At 50.9% G+C, this 18,619-nt stretch overlaps 1 protein-coding gene and 1 long non-coding RNA gene across 2 annotated transcripts; one reads left to right on the forward strand and one right to left on the reverse strand.

The window, feature by feature from the left end:
- Positions 1-811: 811 nt before the first annotated feature.
- On the reverse strand, positions 812-2,029 carry LOC311589953. Its single transcript, XR_014776704.1, has 3 exons — positions 1,981-2,029; positions 1,284-1,565; positions 812-1,165 (listed from the first exon to the last, which is right to left on the reverse strand). It is a non-coding gene; the product is annotated as an uncharacterized lncRNA (long non-coding RNA).
- A 4,718-nt stretch (positions 2,030-6,747) lies between these two features.
- Positions 6,748-16,659, forward strand: CDC42EP2 (CDC42 effector protein 2). Its single transcript, XM_084761809.1, has 2 exons — positions 6,748-6,844; positions 15,222-16,659. Exon 2 carries the CDS (start codon positions 15,522-15,524, stop codon positions 16,164-16,166), a length of 645 nt encoding a protein of 214 aa, XP_084617935.1. The 5' UTR covers positions 6,748-6,844; positions 15,222-15,521; the 3' UTR covers positions 16,167-16,659.
- The last annotated feature ends 1,960 nt before the right edge of the window (positions 16,660-18,619 follow it).

Genomic DNA, 18,619 nt, shown 5'->3' on the forward strand with positions numbered 1-18,619 from the left:
GGCATGATGGCTCGTGTCTTTATCAGCACTCTAGACGAAGAGACAGGCAGATCTCTGTGAGCTCAAGGCCAGGTTGGTCTACATAGTGAGTTGCAGGACAGCCAGGGCTATATAGAGAGACCCTATCTCAAAAACCAAACAACAAAAAAGGTTTTTTAAGAATGTATGTTGGGGGCTGGAGAGATGGCTCAGCAGTAAAGAGCACTATCTGTTCTTTCAGAGGTCCTGAGTTCAATTCCCAGCACCCACATCTGGTTCCCTCTTCTGGTGTGCAGGTGTACATGCAGGCAGAGCACTGTATATGCAATAAATAAATTTTTTAAAAAAGAATGTATGTTGGGGCTGGAGAAATGGCTCAGAGGTTAAGAGCACTGACCGCTCTCTTCCAGAGGTCCTGAGTTCAATTCCCAGCAACCACATGGTGGCTCACAACCATCTATACTGTGATCTGATGCCCTTTTCTGGCCTGCAGGTGTACATGTAGATAGAGTGCTCATATACATAAAATAAATCTTTTTTACAAGCCGGGCATGGTGGCGCACACCTTTAATCCCAGCACTCGGGAGGCAGAGGCAGGCGGATCGCTGTGAGTTCGAGGCTGGCCTGGTCTACAAAAAGAGTCCAGGACAGCCAAGGCTACACAGAGAAACCCTGTCTCGCAAAGACAAAAAAAAAATCTTTTTTACAAAGCATGTATGTTGGCACACACCTGCAACAGCACCCCTTGGGGACAGAGGTGGGAGCACTGAGAGTTTGAGAGCGGCCTGAGTTGGGGAAGGCTTTCCCTAATAATGACAAGGTGCTCAGGAAGTCCCGAAGGCAGCTCTGCTGATCTTGTCATTTATTTCCTAGTCCAATGACAGCCATGGGGCCAAGACTCCCGAAGGCTTCTGGGAGGAAGTGCCTGGGCTTGTCTGTACTAGGCTAGGACTGTCACCACTCTGGAAAACCCCATGGCACTGGGCCAGAGGCCAAAACTCAAACCTAAAGAAAGTCCCCAGGAAGGCTCTACCACCCAATTCCCAAGGAGGGCTTGAGGGCAGAGGCCACTGTCTTGGGGTGACTCCATGAGGGACTGCTCATCGGGAACCCCAGCCTTGGATAGTCAAGTTCTCCGAAAAGGGTATGAAAAGGGAGGAGGAAAAGGCAGGGCTTGGCAGGAGTCCTGGGGAGGAAGAAAACACAGAAAAAACAGTCTAGCTCAGGCCTGGGCTCAGGCCACAGGCACAGTAGGCCAAGACTGGGGGTGGGGTTAGGGGGGTCGGGCTGGGGGGTTCACACACCTCTTGAGACCTCCATCTTTACATGCAGCTTGAGGAGCTGTGTAAAAAGCCAGTTTAGTGCCTTCCCCGCATGCCCCTAAGAAGACTGTCCCTGTCGTCTCTGTCATCCCAACGGGACTCTCAGAGTCTTTTATTCCCAAAAGGTGGACCGCTGGCCCCAGCACACTGGAGGGAAGAGGGACTCCCTCTTGGTCTCTTAACACTGGCCAGCCTTGGGGGAGGGGACTTCTGACTGTATCCTCCAGGGCCCGTGGAGGTCTGGGCCCATAATGAAGGCAATTTCTAGGAAGAAGTGGCAGAGAGGGTAAGGAAGGACTGAGTCAGTCTCTGTGTGGTCAGCTCTGTAGGGGAGGAAGCTGGAGGGCTGGACCTAGGTCAGGAGGCTATGGGCTTAGAAGGAGGACAAACGCCCTCTTCTAGCGCATCCTGCACTGGCTGCCCTTCTCTGTCCCCGCCCCCCGGCTGCGCTGCCCTTCTCTGTCCCCGCCCCCCCCCCCCCCCCCCCCGCCGGCTGCGCTGCCCTTCTCTGTCCCCGCCCCCCTCCGGCTGTGCTGCCCTCCCCGGCCCCCTCACCCCCCCCCCACTCCCGGTCCTGTCCTTTAGCCACAGCAGTGCCCAAGAACCTTCCCAATAGACACATTCCGTAACCCAACTAGCATGTCCAACCCCAACACAGGGACCACGGAAACACACTTACCTGAGTGTTTCTGTGACAGAAATGCAAACCACACAGGCTGTCCCCAAAAGATTAGGCAATTCTAGATTCCGCCCCTACACACACCTAGGTCTCTACATGCAGCCTGAGGAGCTGTGTAAAAACGCCAGCTGAGTATCTGAAAACTGTGTTTATTTATTTTTTTTAATTTTTATTTTGTCCTGAGACAGGGTATCACTCTGTAGACCAGGCTGGCCTGGAGCTCAAGATGTAGCCCGTGTTGGTCTAGAAATTATGGTAATCCTTCTGTCTCAGTCTTTTGAGTGCTTGGGATTACAGGCACATACCACAGTGCCCAACTTTAAAAATTCCATTCTATAAATGATTAACTACCAGACTCCAAATGGCGATGCCAGGTATGTATGCACAATCCTGACCACTGGGAACCTCTTCAGGGACTCTGTATTTTTTAGCTCGTTCATAAATGGAGGGAAAGCTAAGTGTCCTCCTCAAGCCCTCGCACAGGGCAGAACCCAGGGTCAGGCCATCCTGCGTCAATGCCCAGGTCTTTCTCTTGTTCAGGAGAGCAGCAAGAGCCAAGGAGCCATGCAAGCTTCTCCTAGCCAGGCTGGAGGAGCGCAGTTCCCACAGCGCTCTGCCTCCCTCTCCAGCCTCCCCAGCCCCCTCCACCACCCAGCCCACGACAGAGACTGCCTCAAAGTGTCCTGGGCTGCTTAGAGGAGAGTTCAAGATTTCCCCAACCTTCCGCTCCTGGTACTTCCTGTTTTGTTGCCAGCTCCGGTCCTGGAGGCTGGAGTGCCTGAGAACATCTGGAAGCCAGCTGGCATCCGGCGCCAATCCTCACATAGTTCCATCCCCTGGCAGAAGGCAGAAAGCAGAGTGGGTGGATGGGAAGAGAGAGAGGGAGAGAAAGCGGCCTGTGCCCTCCAGCCCCCTTCAGAGTTGGAGGTAAGCCTTTTGAGGCAGCCTACACAGCCCCTAGCAGGCCCACACTGTTGAGGTGAGGAGTCAAGTCCCTCCACATGCCTTTCAGAAGACATATTCAAAGTATAACCCTCACTGGGCATGGTGGCGCACGCCTTTAATCCCAGCACTTGGGAGGCAGAGGCAGGCAGATCTCTGTGAGTTCAAGGCCAGCCTGGACTAGAGAGCAAGTTCCAGAGGACAGCCAGAGATGTTATAAAGAGAAACGCTGTCTTGAAAAAAACCACACACACACAAAAAACAAAACAAACAAACAAACACATGAAAACAAAAAACAAAAACAAAGTATAGCCCTCACCCAAGCCACAGTGTGGCACAGGACCTTTCCCTGCGCTGTCCTCAGCTCTTCTCCAAGGCACCCAGGGCAAGCCTGACTCGTCGTGGGAAAGTGAGCAAAGAGGAACATCCAGCTGAAGACTAAACCCTGCCTGGTGCGGTGGCGCTCACCTTCAGTCCTGGCACTCAGGAGGCAGAGGCAGGTGGACCCTGAGAATTTGAGGCCAGCCTGGTCTACATAGAGTGTTCCAGGCCTGCCAAGGGCTTCAAACACAGAAACTAGCGGAAAAAGATTAAATTCTAAACTTCCTTTCTTGTTTTTTGCTTTTCCATTTCAGTTGATACTGGAACAGATTAACACAAGCTTGGTGGCTTTAAACAATGCAAACTGGGCTGGAGAGAAGGCTTAGTGCTTAAACTGCGTGCTGCTCATGCCGAACAGCAGGAGTAGAGTACGATTCCCAGAACCCAGCGACAGGTGGTCCTCAATCACCTGTAGCAAGGTCTTCTAGGTCCCCTCAAAGGCAGACATATGCACAAAATTGAAAACAAGAACAGCAGCAGCAGCAACAACAGCAACAACAACAGCAACAGCAGCAACAACAACAGCAACAGCAACAGCAGCAACAACAGCAACAACAACAACAACAACAGCAATAGCAGCAACAACAGCAACAACAACAGCAGCAACAACAACAGCAACAGCAGCAACAACAACAGCAACAGCAGCAGCAACAACAGCAACAGCAGCAGCAACAACAACAGCAACAGCAACAGCAGCAACAACAACAACAACAACAACAACGGAACCACAGAGGTTCATTAACATGTTACGCAGGTCAGAAGTCCAGTGAGGCTAAAGAGAAGGTGTCAGCGCAGCTGTTCGTTCTGGAAGCGCCAGGGCGGGACTTGCTTGTCCTTGTCTTCTCCAGCTATTGGAGGGTTCAGAGTTCCCGGCTTGTGGGCCCTTCTTTCATCTCTAAGAATAGGCACGTAGTATCTTTCTGGCTTGCCCTTTCCTTCCTTCCTTCCTTCCTTCCTTCCATTTTGCAAATTGTATGTATCTATTTACTGGTGTGTGTAGAGGTCAGAAGAAAACCTGAGGACATGAGTCCTCTCCTTCCACGCAGGTCAGCAGGCTCGCGCCTGACGCACCTTGGTTCACAGAACACTTACTGCGCGTGCACAGAACGCTTGCTTACTGCGCATGCACAAAGCCTCAGGCTCTGTCCTCAGCACCGACTGAGCAGCACGTGACCGTGTAAGTCTGTGGTCCCAGCACTGAGAAGGTGGAGGCAGAAGCTGAACATTTCACTGTAGCCTTCCCCTCCTTTTTCTGCTTTTGACCCAGGGTCTCACTATGTAGCCCTGCACGGTGTGGAATTCACTGGCCTCAAACTTGAATAGCCCTGCCTTGCCCCAGCTCGCTAGCACTGGATTGCAGGCACGTGCTGCTAGGCCTGACTTATGGCCCTTCTGTCACTATTTTGTCTTTTTTTTTTTTAAGGGGCCTTATAATTAAATTTGGCTCTTTTAGGACAATCTTTATTTCTTTTCTTTCTTTAAAAAAATTACATTGATGTCGGGAAGTAGTGGCACATGCCTTTAATCCCAGCACTCAGGGGCAGAGGCAGGTGGATCCCTGTGAGCTCGAGGCCAGCCAAAGTGAGTCCAGGACAAAAAAGTTCTCGGGCTGGAGAGATGGCTCAGAGGCAGAGCACTGTCTGCCCTTCCAAAGGTCTTCAGCAACCACACTGTGGCTCACAGCCATCTATAATGACGTCTGGTGCCCTCTTGTGGCCTGCAGATGTACATGCAAACAGAACACTATATAGATAATAATAAATAAATAAATTTTAAAAAAAGAAAAAATGGTTCTCTCTCTTTTTTTTTTTTCCTTCTTCTCAAGACAGGGTTTCTCTTGTAGCCTTGCCGGTCCTGGACTCTCTTTGTAGACCAGGCTGGCCTTGAACTCACAGCGATCCACCTGCCTCTGCCTCCCAAATGCTCGGATTAAAGGTGCGCTCTCCTTCTACACCCATGTAGGCCCGAGAAATCGAACTCAAGTTTTGAGGCCTGGCCTCAAGCACCCTTACCTCCTGCATCCTCACTCATAACTGCCCTCTTTTATTTTTGGACTTGAATTCACTATACAGCTGAGGAAAACAACCGTGAGCTCCTGATCCTCCTGCCTCCGCCTTCTGAGCACTGGGATTACAGACCTGCACCTTGAGCTTCTCTGTTCCTTCAGTGCTGCTGACAGAACTCGGGGCTTCGTGCAGGCTACATAAGCACTCTCTGAACCAAAGTCCAGGCCGAACCCAGGACTGAGCACGGCCTGTGGCTCTTCGGGAGCTTGAACAAGGAGGAGTGTTTGAGCCCAGAGCTCAAGCGACCATATGTCCCCTGGTAGCTGAAATTCCCCCCCCCCCCACATAACAAAATGGGCATAGGTTCCAGAAGTTAAAATGTGGAGATTCGGATCGTGTGTGTGTGTGTGTGTGTGTGTGTGTGTGTGTGTGTTTGTACACCCATGTGTGAGGGGGTTAAGCAGAGGGACTGACATACAGGGAGTCTCGCTGAGCTCCTCACAGCTGTATTCCCTAGCCCAGAAAATGACATCTTCAGGGAAGTATGACTCATAATCCTTCCTCTTCTCCCCTCCTTCCTGGCTTGCCTGACGTGCTCCCCCACCCAGCTTCCTTCCCGCCTGTAGACACACCCCCTTTCCACATTTGCTGTCTGGAAGCCAAGCATCCTGATTCCTCTCCTCCCTGAATTGCCCACCTCTTCTTCTGCCCCACTCCTCTTAGTCCTTATCCACCCGGAAGGGTATCAGCCTGTGCCTGGAACCACAAGTAGACACTCAAGGAATTTACTCCGTTTACTCACAAAACGGAGCATCGAGGCGTTTCCCTCGGTCTGTGTTAGCAACCTTAGGGCCTGCCCTTCAATAACTGTGATCCTGTGGGCCCGTGTGAATGAACGAATTGCTGTACTAGCCTAAATCACCTACCCACCTCAGAAACGATCTAGCAGAACAGCAAACAGAGGCTCAGTCTGTCTCTGATTTTCTGTGTCCCCTCAACCCCCTGGCCCCAAATCTTTCTCTATTCCTCTTTTCATCACTCTTTCTCCTCGGTTAGGGCAAAGTCTTCAAAGCGCTCCAAGTTTGTAAGGAGCCTGCAAAGCTCAGTTCATTCCCCTTGAGTCATAGAACACACTTGTGCGGGCGCCTCCCGGGTCCCATTCCTTCTTACAAGGAAATCCATCCAAGGACGCTCAGAGATTTCTCAAGAATTCTCTCTTCCGGCCTTTGCTGTCCCTGTGCTTCTAGCCTAAAGTTTTGATTCCAACACGCACAGCTGGCGTGCTCGCATCCATCCCTGCTCCTCCTTGGCGACAGCCCTCAGCGGCCGGAGGCTGAGGCTCTGCAGAAAGGAGAACCTGGGCGGTGCCGCTGTGGGCGGGGATGTGTGGGAGGGGTAGGAGAGGAGCGGCCCAGGATTGGCTCCGGGATCTGGGGGCGGGGCTTACAGCCCAGGTCCGCACTGTAAGTTCCCAGGCTCTCTCTGGTGCTCTATCTTAACCGCGCAGCTCTGCAGCTTTGCCGGCGCACCCCAAGGTGAGTTCGGGGTTGGGTTTTGCAGGCCTCCCGTGGCTCCCTGGAGAGTTCCAGCCAGAGTGGTGCTTGGTTCTGGCCCAGACCAGGTCCCTGACCTGGGGCCTGGGTCCCCGCCTCCCTACCCGTGACCTCCCGCAGCGCGCAAAGGCGCTGAGCTGTCAGTCTTGCAGCTCTTGGCTTCACGCAGTGTTCTATGCCAGAGCCCCGAGACTAGGGAGCATCCTCCCCTCGGCCTCTGTCCCCGCCTGGGCTAGAGGCCGTATTTTTAGAGGATGGTGAGATGTACTCCTATCTTTAGCTGCAGTGTTACTGAAACCGATCTGGGCCGCGCTGGGCAACGCTTGGCTGGGGACCTGGAAGGGTCGGCGCGGGAACGCGTGTCAGGGCTGAGCAGCGGGACTCCCGGGAGGGCGGGGGCTTGCACGTCCGAAACCTGGCGGTGCGCCAAGCAGACACTGGGACCTCGCCCAGGCCGGGAAGCTCAGGCAAGGCCCCTCCCAGAGATCGGAGACCCGGACAAGGTCCTCGATCTTTGAAAATCTACCCTCACCACGGTCCTCTTGTGAGACCCAGAGAAAAAGGCCCTTTGGGCCATCCACCTCTGGTACTGGGGCGCGCAGTTCCCCGGGGTGGGCGTCTGCTAGGAGCCGGCGTGCTCAGTGGGACCTTAGAACGACCGGTGATAGCAGGGGCGCGCGCGCCACCTAGCGCCTACCGATCCTGGCACTTCTCTGTGCTGGGACTCAAGAGAGACCGGCTCCCTGCAGGAGAACCAGATTCTGGGCTGGCAGGAGGAGACCCACGTCTGGTGGTTTTTGTTCTTGTTGCAACCACTGCCTGGGAGAGTCGAAGTGCTTGAGGAAGGCCCTGCAGACATTTGCTGAATGTCCTTTGTGACTGTGGATTTATCTATTATGCAGAGGCCCCTCCTTTCCAGTATAGCGATGGGCCAGTTTATTTTAAAGATGGGGAAGGTAAGTTCAGACCTAGAAAGGAAAGGTGCATTGTCCAAGGTTATAGAGCCCCAGGTGGAACTAGATTCCAAACCATTCCCTTGGGCTGGCAAGATGTGTCAGCGGAAGTAGCTTGCCGAGCAAGCTTGTAGATAAGTTCCGTTCCCGAAACACTTGAAGATGGAAGGAAAGAACCAATTCCACAAAGTTGTCTTCTGACCTCCACACACATACTGTACTACACACACACACACACACACACACACACACACACAGTAACACACCCCTCTCTTTTTTTAGAGGCAGTGTTTTAATTTTTAAAGGCAGGCAGATCTCTAAATTCAACTGGCCTGGTCTACAAAGTGAGTTCCAGAACAGCCAGGGCTACTCAGAGAAATTCTGTCTCAAAAAAAAAAAAAAAAAAACCAAAAAACTTTTCAGTAAGTCTTTAGAGAAGGGGGAAAAAAATCACACCTGGGCCACAGCTGGGCATGGTGGCACCTTTTTGGTTTGTTTGTTTTGCTTTTTGAGATTTGAATGCTTGATAGGCTTTCACTACTATCCTGGAACTCACTATGCAAACCAAGCTGGCCTCAAACTCGTAGAAGTCTGCCTACCTCTGTCTCCCAAGTGCTGGGATTAGAGGCATTCATCACCATGTCTGACTGGGCGGCACACTTTTAATCCCAGCACTTGGGAGGTGGAAAAAGGCAGATCTCTGTGAGTTGGAGGCCAGCCTGGTCTACCTAGTGAGACACTGTGCCCAAAGAGGGGAGGGGGAAGGAAAAAAGCCCATTGGAGGGAGGAGAATTTCCACAAACATCCAGAATGGCCAGGGATTAAATGGTATTCTCCATGACCAGAGGAGATCTGCCTCCAGGAAGTCATCTTCTCTGAGGGAGGCCCAGGGTTGCTGTCCAGGGCAAGCCGTAGAGCCGGGATGGCCCCAACTGCTCTTCCCATTGCTGGAGAAAGCTCCTCCTGGCAGCCTTCCCCTAACCAGAGGTCCTTCTTAGAGCTCTGCACACTTGCAAGCTGGGGAAGTGGTAGCCACGGGATACGATTATACAGAGGAAGCCTGGAGACTTGATAGCTTCTCTCCTGTTTCCCATCCATGTCACCACTGGTATGGTCTGGCTGCCTTGGAGCCACATGGACCAGCCTTGGTTCCAGTGCCATCTCTTGCTAGTTGGATGGCCTTGGTAAAGTTCCTTCATATCCTGTGGTTGTAGTACCGCAGCTCTCCAGGACAGTAGTGGCACCCACACAGCGTGCCTTAGAGAGTTCACGTGTAAGGACCCCCATGGCAGGCCGGAGCCCCTGGTCCTGTGGCCAGATCTTCTAGTTAGAGCTGTTGCTTGTTATCCCCAGCTTTCTCCTGGGTAGTTGATGCTGGCCCCGCCCTTCCCTTTAGCCTCTGTTCTCCTCACATCTGGATTTGGGTGGGAACATCTGGCTCAGAGTGAGACAGCTCACAGGGACGCCTGATTTGCTGTGGAAACAGCCAAGCTATCTTGGAGCTCCAGTGTGATGGAGTGAGGGTGGGGGGAAGGGCCTGGGCCAGGCTCTAGACAGATCTCACCCTTCAGCCCAACTCTCCCCCAGTGGAAAGGAAGGAACCGTCACCAGCTTCACACCAGCCAACTGGACAGATACTGTCAGCAGCGAGCCTTGCATTTGGTGTAGCGGTCATAGCATAAACCAGCGATAAGATTCTAAGACTTGGGGTGCATCTTCTTAGGACAGCTTCGAACTCGGCTGGAAGCTACCACTTGCCAGTCATTCCTTTGTTTCCTGATGGCTGCAGGTGCTCTGGAAGACTAGAGATGCCCAGTCTCCATGGCTCAACGTGACTGGCCCAGGGTGTCCGGTCTTGGGGTGGGGTTTCCTGAGCAAAGGGCTGTGCTGGGCTGGGGGCAGTTAGGACTGCATCCTGCCTGCATCCTGCTGCCTCCTTCCTGCCCTTCCTGATCACCCATAGCCTAGGCAGAGGAAATGGCGAGTGCCTCTTCTGCTCAGGTGTGGGCTGGCCTAGGGAAGGCTTAGTGGAGGAGGCTGGGCTCCTCTGGCTTCAGTCTTGGCCCTGCCCCCACCTGCTGTGTGAGCTTTGCCGAGTTTCTTTGCCTTTTATGCTGGATTCTGCATATGGACTCAAATGAGCTTTCAGGGGCCAGCCACGCCCTCCCTACACTAACCCCCCCTCCCCCAAGGAACTGGAGGGGACACCTGCTCCACTTCCTTCTTCATTAATTCAGCATGACACCCATTCACAGTGTGTTTTTTTTTTCTCACCTTAAAAATAGCTTTGCTTGGAAAAACCAGGAAAAAAAAAAAAGCTTTGCTTTTTTTCTGACTCCATAAACAATACTTGTGCAATAAGAAACTGATGGCTGGGGTGTAGCTTGGTCTGATTGTTTGTTTGTTTTGCCTTTTTAGACAGCATCTCAAAAAAGAAAATTGCATTTATATAAAACTCAGAACAAGTGCACACATACTGAATCAGAACAAAACAGAGATGGTTAGTGTGGCCCCAGTGCAAGGATGACATTCAAATTTGTGAAGCATCACACTTTTTTTTTTTTTTAAGGTTTCTTGAGCCTGGTGGCAATGGTGCAGGCCTTTAATCCCAGCAGAGGCAGGCTGATCTCTGAGTTTGGGGCCAGCCTGGTCTATAGAGTGAGTTCCAAGACAGCCAGAGAAACCTTGTCTCACCCCACTCCTACCCCCAGAAAAAGGATTTTTCATTTTATTTTATGCGTATAAGTGTTTTGGCTTCACGTGTTTGTGTGTTCATTTATGCATGATACCTATGGACCCAGAAGAGGGCGTCAGACCCCACGGAACTAGAGTTCCATAAAGCTTGTGAGCAGTAGCCACGCGGGTGGCCACTGAGAGGGAACCCAAGTCCCCTGGAAGTAAATGCTGTTAACCACCAAGCCCATCATGCCTCACCGCATCATCATCATCATCATCATCATCATCATCATCATCATCATCATTATTTTAAATCTGAGTGTGGTGGCACTCACCTTTAATCCCAACACCTAGGAGCCTGATACAGACAAGTCTCTGAGGTCCAGGCAAGTCAAGGCTACGCAGTGAGATTCAGTCCCCCCAAAAAAGGTCTAAACAAGAGAGGAACAGTCAGCCTGAAGTTATACCATCACCAGCACTTAGGCAAACACCCCTTTCCACACGTGCACAATGTACTTGTGTGCTTTATCATAGCGGATCACTCACTAGGACTTAGCTGGAACCTAGCACTAGAGCATCTTTCCTTTGTTTCCTCTCTTTCAACCCATATGATGGCCTTGCTGATTCTTTCTCATTTCTCATGTTAAAAGGGGATCTTACAAGGTAGGCTGGAGAGATGGCTCGGGGTGGGGTTAAGAGCACTAATGGCTCTGTTCTGTTTTTGTTTTGTTTTGTTTTTCCTTCTTCATGACAGGGTTTCTCTGTGTAACAGCGCTGACTGTCCTGGATCTCGCTCCATAGACCAGGCTGTCCTCAAACTCACAGAGATCCACCTGCCTCTGCCTCCCGAGTGCTGGGATTAAAGGCGTGCACTACCACCGCCCTGCCACTGGTGGCTCTTCTAGAGGGCATGTGTTCAATTTTCAGTATCCACATCACAGCTTTCTATAACTCCAGTCCCAGGATGTCCAATACACTCAGTGTACAGACAGACATGTAGGCAGAACAGCCATTAAAAAAAGGGGGGACTGGAGAGATAGCTCAGTGGTTAAGAGCACTGCCTGCTCTTCCAAAGGACCCAGGTTCGTTTCCCAGCACCCACCTGGCAGCTCACAACTGTCTGTAACTCCAAGATCTGACACCCCTACACTAAGGCACATAAATTAAAATTTAAATAAAATATTTTTTAAAAGGGCTCTTAGCTGGGCGTGATGGCGCACACCTTTAATCCCAGCACTTGGGAGGCAGAGATGGGCGGATCGCTGTGAGTTCAAGGCCAGCCTGGTCTACAAAGTGAGTCCAGGACAGCCAAGGCTACACAGAGAGACCCTGTCTCAAAAAACCAAAAAAAAAAAAAAAAAGGGAGCCGGGCGTGGTGGCTCATGCCTTTAGTCCCAGCACTTAGGAGGCAGAGGCAGGTGGATCACTGTGAGTTCGAGGCCAGCCTGGTCTACAAAGTGAGTCCAGGACAGCCAAGGCTACACAGAGAGACCCTGCCTCGAAAAACCAAAAAAAAAAAAAAAAGGGCTCTTAACCACTGAGCCATTTCTTCAGCCTCACTTTTTTTTTTCTTTAAATATAAAGGGTTTATTTATTTTATGTATAGGTGCTCTATCTAAATGTCCACCTCTGTGCCAGAAGAGGGCATCAGATCCCAGTATAGATGGTTGTGAGCCAGCATATGGTTGCTGGGAATTGAACTCAGGACCTCTGGAAGCGCAGACAGTGCTCTTAACTACTGAGCCATCTATCCAGTCCCAGGTTGTGACTGCATTTAATAAATGACACCCTCTCAAGGCTGGAGAGATAGCTTAATGGTTAAAAACACTTGTGGCTTTTGCAGAGGTTGGGTACCCAGCACCCATATGGTGGCTCACAACCATCTGTAACTTCAGGTCCAAGGCATGCAATGCCCTCTTCCAACCTGTGGGCACCAGCCATGCGTGTGGTGCACTTATATACTTGCACTGATACACACACATCTTTAAAAAATGTGCATCCTTCTTTGTTTTGTTTTTGTTTTTTGAGACAGGGTTTCTCTGTGTAACAGAGCCCTGTCCTGGACTCCCTGTAGACCAGGCTGGCCTCGAACTCATCTGCCTCTGCCTCCCAAGTACTGGGATTAATGGACTGGGCTACCACACCCAGCAATGGCATTCTTTTTTTTTTTTTTTAAGATTTATTTATTTATTATGTATACAGTGTTCGTCGTGCACGCCAGAGCCAGAAGGGGACACCAGATCTCATCATAGATGGTTGTGAGCCACCATATGGTTGCTGGGAATTGAACTCAGGACCTTTGGAAGAACAGCCAGTGCTCTTAACCTCTGAGCCATCTCTCCAGCCCCGAGCAATAGCATTCTTTTGATCTTGTTTCCACGTGTTGCTTGCCTCTCTCTGTAGTGTCTTGTGGGAACCCAAAGTGTCCGGTGCTGCTCGCTTGTTTCCTTTTGCTTCTCCAGCTGGCATGCCCTAGCTATGTCAGGGGGGACACGGCGGCCCTGAGAGTTTCAATATTCAAATGGGGATCGTAGGAGGTTTGTGATGACATGTATTTGCAAAGCCTTCAGAAGAATACCAACCACCCAAAAAGCATCTGTACACCCTGCTCCATCTCTCAGTGCAGGGGCTGGGAAGAGGGTCGGACAGATACCATCAGACTCAGCCTGGCTGGTAAGGACCAGACCCGAGGGAGGAGGAAAGGGAACCCTCTGAGTGGGAATAGGTGGATCCAAGTGAGGTGCTGGCCATTCAGCGTTGTTGCCTGGACACCTGTGTTCCCAGCTCTGTACCAGGTTGGGCAGCAGAGGCAGTTTCCAAACTCTCCATCCTTAGTTGATAGGGAATTGAGACCAGTGGTGAGACTCAAATACAAATGTGGCAACTTCTATGTGGCAGCACATGCTGGAGGTCGGGGATGTGAATGCCAGGGCAGGGACGATGAGCAGAGCCAGGGACCAGGGGCAGGAGTTTGTAAGTGCCTAAAGGTCTACTGTTCAGATTCCGGGCCTCTGTTCCCTCTCAGAAGAGACTTGGGGAGGGGTGTGGTGTCTTACACTTTTAATGCCAGCACTTGCGAGGCAAAGGCAGGTAGACCTTTGTGTTCCACATCAGCCTAGGCTACGTAGTGAGCTCTAGGTCAACCAGGGCTAGCTACATAGTGAAACTGTTTCCCAAAAAAAGGAAAAAGAAGGAATGAGGAGGCTTAACATTATTCTCTGGGTCTAAGAAGACATGTACTTTCTATCAGGTGCCCTTGAAGACAGTGCTGATACAGGGAGAGCAGAAAGGAAAAAAAATTATGAGAGTTGCCTTTTTTAAAAAGGTAGAGTCTCAGCCGGGCGGTGGTGGCACACGCCTTTAATCCCAGCACTTGGGAGGCAGAGGCAGGCGGATTGCTGTGAGTTCAAGGCCAGCCTGGTCTACAAAGTGAGTCCAGGACAGCCAAGGCTACACAGAGAAACCTTGTCTCGAAAAACCAAAAAAAAAAAAAAATTTAAATTAAATAAATAAAATAAATAAGTAAATAAATAAAATAAAAAGGTAGAGTCTCATAGCAGGGCGTGGTGGGACATGCCTTTTATCCCAGGTCTCAGGAAAGCAGAGGCAGGTGGATCATTGTGAATTCGAGGCAAGCCTGGTTTACAAAGCGAGTCTAGGAAAGCCAGCCAAAATTACACAAAGAAACCCTGTCTTGAAAAAAACAAAACAAGGGGCGGGAGAGATGGCTCAGTGGTTAAGAGCACTGACTGCTCTTGCAGAGGTCCTGAGTTCAATTCCCAGCAGCCACATGGTGGCTCACAAGTATCTATAATGTGATCGGATGCATACTGTATACATAATCAATAAAATTTTAAAAAAGAATAAAAGCAAAACTGCTGGGCGTGGTGGTGCACGCCTTTAATCCCAGCACTCAGGAGGCAGAGGCAGGCAGGTTGCTGTGAGTTCCAGGCCAGCCTGGTCTACAAAGGGAGTCCAGGACAGCCAAGGCTACACAGAGAGACCCTGTCTTGAAAAACAAACAAAACAAAAGATGGAGTCTCATTGCATAGACCAGGCAGGCTGGCCTCTGCCTTCCTGGTGCTAGGATTGAAAGTGTGATCCACCAAGCCCCACATGAGAGTTGACTCTTTTTTTTAAAGTTATTTTTATTATTACCATGTGTTTGTGAGTGTGGGCACATGCCACAGCCTGCATCAAGAGGTCAGGGTACAACTCCCAGGACACAGTTCTCTCCTGCTGTGGGTTCTGCACCTTGAACTCAGGTCTTCAGGCCTTAACAGCAAGTGCTTTTACCCACCAAGCCATAGCACCTGCCCCTTTCCCCTATATTTTCTCCCATTTTTTGAAGCAGGGGCCCATGTATCTGAGGCTGGCTTCACAGTCAGAGGCTGGCGTGTAGCCAAAGAGGACCTTGCACTCCAGATTCCTGCCTCTTACCTTTCAGGTGCTGAGAATACTATACTGGCTGCACTACCACGCATGCATTTTCATAGCGCTGGAGACTAGACATGGGCTTCCGGCACACAGGGCAATCACTGTAACTGAGCTGTACCCCAACTCTCTTTGTTATGCATTTGTTTTGAGGCGGGGTACATGTAGCCTAGGCTGGCCTTGAACTCCTGATCCTCCTGTCTGTGTTGGGATTATTGGCGTGCACCTCACTTCAGTTTACCGGTTGCTTTGTCTGCTGTCTTCTTGTCCCTGATTTATGTGTCCCTTTATTTCAGCTTCTCAACCCTGTACTAAAGAGAGAATCTTGGAACAAAAAGCAACACACACCGCTGCTGGCGAGACTTCACCTTTCTGCCTCTACTTCTCCAAAACGACTTTCATCCATTTGGGAAGAAAGTAGGGTGGACCCACACACCCTGTCTTTTTTTGGCCTTTAATCTAACTTTTTTCTAATTCTGTGGGCCAACTTTGATCACATTTTACCCTCTAATCTTTGGTTTCTGGCAAGTGTGGACCTCAGCCCTCCGGGGCCAGTGTTGAGAGAGCACTGAGGAGGCCAGTGTGCTGAAGTCGCCATGTCCACCAAGGTCCCCATCTATTTGAAACGTGGCAGCCGCAAAGGCAAGAAAGAGAAGCTTCGGGACCTGCTGTCCTCAGACATGATCAGCCCGCCACTTGGGGACTTCCGCCACACTATTCACATCGGCAGCGGTGGCGGTGATGACATGTTTGGGGACATCTCCTTCCTGCAGGGAAAGTTCCATCTCCTTCCAGGGACAGCAGCGGAGGAGGCCGAGGAGGACGGCGGCTTCGACCTTCCCTTCCAGTTCACTCGCACCGCCACAGTGTGTGGGCGAGAGCTGCCGGATGGCCTGTCACCTCTGCTCAAAAATGCCATCTCCCTTCCTGTCATTGGCGGCCCCCAGGCCCTCACCCTGCCCACAGCCCAGGCTCCACCTAAGCCCCCTCGCTTGCACCTGGAGTCCCCACAGCCTTCTCCAAAGTCCTCCCCGCAGGAGGCAGGAAATGTGGACATCTGGAGGGTGCCAGAGGCCGCCTCGCCCCACAATGGGATGAGCACTGAGCCAGAGGCCGAGGAGCCCTTCCTGTCGCATGCCAGCTCCCTGCTGTCTCTGCACGTGGACCTGGGGCCATCTATCCTGGACGATGTCCTCCAGATTATGGATCAGGACCTGGGCCGTGTACAGATCCCCACATAGAACCATGACTGACAGGCAGGTCACCCAGGCTGTGGTAATGCCTAGAGATATGGATGGATGTGGTCCTGACCTAGGAGTCAGGGTCGCAGGTCCCACCTATGGGTGCTGGCCAGTGACTGTCATTTTGAGCCTTTGTTTTCTTCCCTCCTCCCAGTGGACAGAGTGTATCTTTCTTTCCTCTAACAGCATCCACAGGGGACTCGTGCAGATGTTGCCCCAGAGACTCTTGAGCCCCTTAGGTCATTTAGATCCTCACTGCCAATTGTCCCCTTTCCCTTAGGTCCCTCCCAGAGATGGCTCTGATGAAATGGACCCCACCACCCCCTTTCCAACTACCCTCACCTCTGCATCATTGGATACCCTTCCTGTCCCATCTTTGTGTCTCGGTCTGGGAGCCCGCCATCCAACACCAGACATGTCCTTGTGTCCTAGCCCATCCCGTCCTCACATGACCAGGTGGTTCTGGTTGCAATAAAACATGCTGCTGCTTATAGCTGAGCATCCTGAACTCTTGTCCCTGGGGCTTCCTTCGAGGGCGGGCCAGACTCCTCAAACAGCAGGCTCACATGGGAAATGCTCCACCCTAGAAGATTCCATAGAGGCTGAGCCTAACCTTGAGGGGGGGGTTGGTAGGGGGGGCAGGGGACTGTGCTTAATTCTGCACCCACAGTGAGAAGAAAACAGCTTTGGTTACTTTGTTGTTGTGACGAAACACCTGATAAAACAAAAACAGCTTCAGGGAAGAAGGTCTGTCTTGGTTCATACTTCCTGGCTGAAGGAGTCCATTCTGTTGTGGAGTCATCATGATAGCAGGGTCCTGAGGTCACCTCGTGTTCACAATCAGGAAGCCAAAAGCAACGAACGTGCGTGCTCTGATCACTTTTTCTCTTTTATTCAGTCTGGGACACCACCCATGGGATCTTGCCACCCACATTTCCCCTCCCCGCCTCAGAGACAGGGTTGCCCTGTGTAGCCTTGGCTGTTTTAGAACTCGCTCTGTGGACCAGGCTGGCCTAGAATTCAGAGATCGCCTGCCTCTGCCTATGGTGCTAGGATTAAAGGCGTGCACCACCACCACCACCCAGCTTTGGGGGTGGGGGGGGGGCTTTCCACCACCACTAACTAGATCTGTATGCTCCTTCACAGACCCCTCCAGAGTGTTTCCATGGTGACTCTGATCTCATCAAGTTGACCACCAAAATTAACTACCACCTAAACCAAGTGTCAGTGGTGGACACTGGACAGTGGTTTAGGAGTTTGGCAGGGAGGGGTTGGGGATGGCTCACTACATAAGAATGCTGGCTCGTCTTCCAGGGGGACTGGGTGCAGCTAGACAGTGCTGTGGATTGAACCCAGGACTTCTCGCATGCTAGGCTAGCTCTCTACCAGCTGAGCTACACCTCTGCCCTCCAATTCATGCTATAACATAGCTTTTATATTGCAAAAGGTTGAGATGAGCTGGTAAGGGAATGGCCACAGGAATACACAGAAAGTCTGTACTTGGGAGTGTTTGTGAATAATAAGACGCTGTGTTTCTGACAAAAAGAGAGATGCAACAGCCTGGTCTACAGTGCGAGTCCCAGGACAGCCAGAGCTGTTACACAGAGAAACCCTGTCTCAAACAAACAAACAAACAACAAAAACAACAAAAACAACCAACCAACCAAAAACAACAACAAAAACCCAAACAAACAAAGATGCAATATACAATTGGTCCTGTATATCTATGGGTTCTACATTCATGAATTTGGCCAACCATGAGTCTTTTTTTAAAAAAATTTGCCGGGGGCCGGGCGGTGGTGGCTCATGCCTTTAATCCCAGCACTTGGGAGGCAGAGGCATGCGGATCGCTGTGAGTTTAAGGCCAGCCTGGTCTACAAAGTGACTCCAGGACAGCCAAGGCTACATGGAGAAATTCTGTCTCAAAAAACCAAAAGAGAAAAACTTTTAAAAACATTTACAAATTAACCAGGAGTGGTGGTGCACGCCTTTAATTCTAGCACTGGGGAGACACAGGCAGGCAGAGCTCTGTAAGTTCCAACCATCCTGGTCTACAAAGTGAGTCCAGGACAGGCATGGCTACACAGAGAAACCTGGTCTCAAAAAAGCCAAATTAATTAATTAATTTTTAAAAATTGCCCCTGAGGGCTGGAGAGATGTCTTAGTAGTTAAGAGTTTTTGCTGCTTTTTCAGAGAACACACATGGAATAGATTCACACATACATACACAAAGTAAATCTTTAAAACAACAGCAAAAATAGTAAATCCCTGGCAGTGATGGTGCATACCTTTACTTCCAGACCTTGGGAAGCAGAGGCAGGCAGATCTCTGAGTTTGAGGCCAGAGTGGTCTACAGATCATCAAGTTCCAGGACAGCCAAGTTTACACAGAGAAATCCTGTCTCAAAAAAAAACCAAAACAAAAACAGTAAACTGTAGGCTCACTTTTCTTAA

This window comes from Acomys minous, assembly GCF_964271855.1.
Source record: "Acomys minous genome assembly, chromosome: 2".
NCBI lineage: Eukaryota > Metazoa > Chordata > Mammalia > Rodentia > Muridae > Acomys > Acomys minous.